General features: G+C 37.9%; 1 protein-coding gene across 1 annotated transcript in view; it reads right to left on the reverse strand.

The window, feature by feature from the left end:
• The window catches only part of HECW2 (HECT, C2 and WW domain containing E3 ubiquitin protein ligase 2), a 145,092-nt gene that overhangs the window by 133,481 nt on the left and 5,611 nt on the right, over positions 1 to 6,000 (reverse strand). The window contains exon 2 of the mRNA XM_008563299.1: positions 3,755 to 3,862. Within this exon, the coding sequence (XP_008561521.1) occupies positions 3,755 to 3,862 (108 nt within the window). The remainder of the gene's footprint in view (positions 1 to 3,754; positions 3,863 to 6,000) is intronic.

A 6,000-nucleotide genomic window follows, 5' to 3' on the forward strand; every position in this document is an offset into this window, starting at 1 on the left:
AATGAATGAATGAACGAATGAACGACTATAATTTATAAAAAACTATGTTAGGACTTAGAGGCTGTTACCCCAAAAATATGGTGCTTTGACATGCTGAAATAAAGAAGGAGACCTGAGGTCTCTCTGACCTCCCCTTGCCCCCTCCTGTCTCTCAATCCTCTGTCACTCTCCAAAGCACAGGATGAAGCTGGTCCCTTATCTGCCTAATGTCTAGACCTGCCAAAGAAGAATATAGTTACCATTGGTCCTTTTATTGAGTTGTTGTTAACTTAACTCGTATCACAGGAAGAAAGACTGAAGTCTGTCAATACACCTTGACAGACTTTTGTCACAGACAACTGTCTTCTTGAAGAGAATCATTTACCTATTGTTATCTGTTCTGTGGGCCCAAAAGACTTTGTCCCAAGCCACTGTATGTTCTCTAAGTCCACTGAACCCCCTAAAAATCATTCACTCATACAGCTCCATCTCCTCATCCCCTGTGAAGATGGGTATACAAGCATCTGTACCCAATTGGGTATTGGGCAATCATTCTATGATTTTCTCATTCTATATGTTAAAATAACATTTGTTATGCCTCTTTTTCCTATTAATCCATGTTTCTCAATTGATTTCCATGAACCTTCAGGGGTTTGAAGGGGAGGTCTTCTTTTGACCCCTACAACTATATAGAATAAAACAGACATCCTGGCATGCCAAGACAACTTTAGAAACCTCTTAGATTTTAAAACTCAAGAATGCATACTGCAGAGATGACCCATTCATTCAGTTTCTGTGAGTACACACTCACTTGTGGAATATTAGACAGTCTTATGACAAATAAGTGCAGATGAAGCTGATTCTCCTCTCTAATGCCTGGGAAGATCATCTATCCAAAATTAAACCTGTCTTTGTCCTTCAAATTCATTCAAGTAGGCCCAGTAATAACATAAGTCTGGGCCACCTGCCCCCACTGGAGATTTATCCAGACAAACAAAAGCAATCTCACATTCAGAAATAGCCTAGATAGTACTCAAATCCTGGTTTGCCCAAGAACTTGGATAGATCAATTTTTAGAAAAATTTACCTTGTTTGGGCTTCTGATGAGCTAAAGATAAATAAATTTTCTTTCTGAAGATGAAAGCAAATATTTTTAAATACCATAAATTTTTTAAACCAGAGGTTGAAAATATACAGAATTTTAGAAGTTGTCTGACCTCCCCCGCACTGCCAATTTCCTTTTAAAGTTCCACTCCATCAGCTCCAGAGATTCAAGCAAAATTTCACTATGCTGTGAAGTCCACTTAAGAATGCTCTAGCCAGACAATGGGTTTAAAAAATGACATCTACAAGACATGAACTTTACTTCTTTGCACTGACATAAATACCACATTTATTTTTTTTTACATTGCAAGGATAGAAATGTGTGTTGGGGGAGGCCTCATTCTGATTAATGAAGATAGGCTTATACTAAAGCAGAAAGTCCTATTCACTGTCCTGGACTTTAACTTAGACTACTTTTCTCAGTCCTTAAAAAATGTATTACAGAACATTTCCAGTTTTACAACCATGTTATACAATACTCCTAATTTTATGTGTGAAGAGTTAAGGTAGAGATGCAAAATTAGAGGAGCAAAGAAAAAGATAAAAAACACTACTCTTTTCTTCATTCCCAATTCCCAGCTTCATTGTCAAGCCCATTCTATGAAATACTGGAGTGAGATACAGAGCAAACATTTGTCAAGACAGAGATATTTGACTACAGCTTAATCAGTCAGAACATTATGATTCTCTAACACTTTAGCAGAGGGGGAGGATATCAATCACGGCAAAGGAGATACTCTGTCAAGGGATTTTTCTCACATAATGTTCCAAATTACAGCAATGTGTAACACTGACTTCTTCCCAGGTGTTCGCATGAGCCCCATAATAGAAATCTGCACACACCATCAATAGGCAGTAATTACTAGTTGCTTTCAGCATTTTGGATTGAACAGGAAGGTGGTTTTCCCTTTTCCCCTGAAGTTTAGTTGGAAATATTTCTCAGCTAGATTGGCCCTTAAACCCTGGGATCCTTTCAAAGGAGAAAGCACATTGAAAGTAAAACCAGCTATCTCCCATTCCATTTTCCTCACATTTTTATTTATCAGTCATTATCCTCACTTCTTAGATAGTCATGCCAGCTAGGCCAATGTTGGAAAATAAAGAAAAAGAAAAATAGGCAAGAAAAACAAGTCACCCATGGTTCTACCTCGCAGAAACAATCTTATTCACCTGTTGGCAAATTTCTTTCCAAACTTTTTCTATATGTTGTGCTGTTAGCTGTGATTATGCTGTATGTTTCTGCTCCCCCACCCCACCCTAGCTTTCTGTTATTTCATGAGCATTTTCTCTTAAAAACTACATTCCACTTAAGGTATAAAGAGAGAATCTAGCCAGAAAATCAGACTATGAAAAGAAGACATTCCTTAGGGTGCAAACACAGCATTAGAGAAAGCTCTGGAATGCTAACCTACCAATAAGGATGGTGGAAGAAATGATCTTATGCCCTTAATGGCAATTCAAAGTAATAAGACGTTAAACTTTTGGAATAATTTTTTATATTACAGAAGTTTTATATGCTTCAATAAGGATATGTTTGCAGCAGGTTTCCATTTAATTAAACCTTTTATTTTAAGGTTTAATAAGTACCATCTTTAAGTATTAGTATACATACATTCTCTCTTACATTAAATTCCTTGCATATAGAAATCTTAACGCTTACACAGAGTTCAACAACTCAGAAAAATTTTAAAGAGCCCATTATTTCTACATTAAAAAAAATCAGGCTGGCTGGTTAGCTCAGTTGGTTAGGGCACAGCCTTGTAACACCAAGGTCACATGTTCAGATCCCTGTACTGGCTAGCTGCCAAAGAAATAAAAATCAATTTTGTAAATGTAGATGTTAACCTGGACCAACTAGCAAATCGTTTATTCATCCATTCTTTTTTCTATCCCACAAAAATGTATTGAGTTACTTATGTTCTCAATAATACTAGGTGGCAAATGTAAATAACCCCCTTCACCCAAAATAAAAAGGTATGGGATATTTCTGTGAAACAAGTACTATACAGAAGCATTTAAATTTACAAATATAACATTGGATTAATCGGGTAATGGTTAAGTTATCTGTAGCCAATTTTAGATTCCTAGTAAGTTGAACTCCAGCAGTGTGCCCCAGATGATCTCATCAACACTTTGTAAAGGCCAGGATCCAAATGCAAAGTTATTCTGCTTCTGGCAAAAATAATAACTAAGTATTCTAAAAGCAAATAAAATTCTTAAATTAACTGTAATCTTGAATTATTCCTTTTGCTTCCTAAAATTAATATAATTAATATATTAATTAGAAATATAGCTACAAGGGTATATGAAAATGTGGAGTATTAAAACAACCATGCATAATTTATAAACCATACATTCATAAGGTATATGTAAATATATATGTATGTACTGTATATATTTGTGTATGTATACATTTATGTATATATACATGTATATATTTATATGTGTATATATATAAAAGTGTGCACACACACGGACTTTTTTCAAAATATGTGAACATTCTGTAATGAGTATTTTCTAAAAGAATATATTTTCCAGAGTAGAGCTACATGGCATAAATATGTAAATCAGAACGAAAACTTTCAAAGTAAGATTCAGAAAAACTTTGTAGATTTCTGCATATTTACACAATGTTCAGTAATGAGCTTATATTTCACACTCAGTTACTTACGTTCCATGAAATAGGGCCCAGGTTCAATTCTCCACACAATTTGCCCTTTTTGTGTTCCAGTCACACCCCTGTTTTTAGAATCCCAGAAGTTGGCTGGAGAATTTTCATCTGGAAAAACCAAAGAAACATTTTTTAGCTTAATTATAACCTGCCTTTCCTTAGCTCAAAGATTAATACAAGTTCTAAAATGAATGTAGAAAAGATAAAGGAGAAAATATTAATGAACACTGTTCTTAATGACTACCTCCCAACAGATTATTAGCATGAATTTCTACACTTGCATTTTGTGATATTGGTTTTCATCCTGGCTCCCCAAGGCAGGACTCTAATCTTCCCCTGCTTTTCTGTCTTGGATCTGGCCATAAAAAAATTCAGAAGTGTCCTGCCTCAGGAGGGAGGAATGTTTCACATAGAGGCTAAGAAGAATCTGAACAAACAGGCCTTGCTGGGTTTCCCCACTCAGTCTATTATTAGCAGTGGATCATGCCCTTTTGTTTCAAATCACATTGCTACACAGTTTTCCATGATTCCAATCATGCCTACGTAATGAAGCTTCCATAAAAACCCAAGAGCACAAGGTTTAGAGTTTCTGGGTAGCTGAACACGTGGAGGTTCCTGGAGGCTGGTACACCCAGGAGGGCACAGAAGCTCCGTACACCCCCCACCCCCTTACCTCACCCTGCATGTCTCTTCATCTGTGTCCTTTATAATGAACCAGCAAACGTGTTTCCCTGAGTTCTGTGAGCTGTTCAGCAAATTCATCAGACCTAAGGAGGGGGTCATGGGAACACTGATTTATTTTGCCAAAAGACAAAACTGCAGAGAACAAAGGGTACAACTGCTGTAGCTTCAGCAATGAACTGATTTATAGGAAAGGGTTTGGGGTGAGCTCCCATCTATAAAATCCTTTATAAAAAGGAAAGGAAGAGCAAAGCTAGGAGAATATAACAGAACTCAAGATGGAATGAAAAAAGGGACATTAAGCTATGAAACTGAGTCAAGATACAGCACAGCTTTGCTAGGAACAATGCTCAGGAGACACCAACCAAGCCATCACATCTGCTAGGACAGTCTTTTACAAAAGGCCAAAGGTAGTACACCTCTAGTCAAGATAAGAAAAGGAAAGAGAGAGTGTTTAAGCTTTTGTGTGACCCAAAGAATAGGCCTGAAAGCAGCATTTTCCAAGCTTTCTGACTTCAGCACAAAGAAAATGGTAATATTTGTAGGACACACCTTATCAGATTGGAAATGCATAACTCGGACAGGTATTACTAAACTTTTTCTCCCCAAGCAATCAAGCCAAACTATGTATTCATTTCTAACACAACAATTTTGGGAAGCAGAGGAGCAGAAGTAGAATGGAAAGGAGGTAATGGGATGAGAATTATTTTAAGAGGCCTGAGCCCCGGACAGACCCCTGGACAGATCCCTGAGGCTCCACACAGCCCCTTATAAGTTCCCCAGAAGGGAGCTTGCACAGAGAACCAGTGTCAGCATCTTTTTCTCCAAGAGGGTCACAAATACTGCTTTCTGTACCAGTCACATTCACCCCAAGGTAGAAATACCGCATGCCCTACACGTCCTGCTTAGTCTCAGGAGTAGGAAATAAGAGAGAACAAGTGAGGGGGGTTCCTTCCCAGACCCTTTACCAAGAAACAGGACTAGAGTTAAGTATTCTATTCACCCACCAGCTCATTTGGGTTTAGATAAACTATGTATCTCTGACTTTACTTCCCCTAGTTAGTGCATAGGCCATATAGAAAACTCCATTTGATTAAATTTATCATATTTAAAGAAATAAAGGCTGGCCCTTAAAGCCAAATGTCTAAAATGTACCATGAGTATTCAGGTTCATACAGAACACAAATGTTCCAAATATGATGAGAAATGGGTTGGAATTAGGATGAGCAGGCCCCAAGCAGAAGCTGGATGGGTCTGTTCTGATTTGAAAAATCAAATCCAAATGCCTCAGCAAGAGACCATCCTTTAGCCTTACTAGGGAAGGAAAGCTTCTGTGCTGTTCCCTGCCAAGCACAGTGCTTGTCAAGTGGGACATAGCTAAACTGATTAATATTCTGGCTATTCTAGATTGAAAATTTTCTTTGATAAGATTGTATTTCTGATCATTCATTCTCCTTGACAGATGCAAACACTTCTGCCATTGAGTGAAAACTACCCTTTATCGGGCCGGCCCAGTGGCGCACTGGATAGTGCGCCGCTTGGGAAGCGCAGCGGCGCTCCCGCCG

The sequence above is a fragment of the Galeopterus variegatus genome, unplaced genomic scaffold (assembly GCF_000696425.1).
Source record: "Galeopterus variegatus unplaced genomic scaffold, G_variegatus-3.0.2 Scaffold172, whole genome shotgun sequence".
NCBI classification, from domain to species: Eukaryota; Metazoa; Chordata; class Mammalia; order Dermoptera; family Cynocephalidae; genus Galeopterus; species Galeopterus variegatus.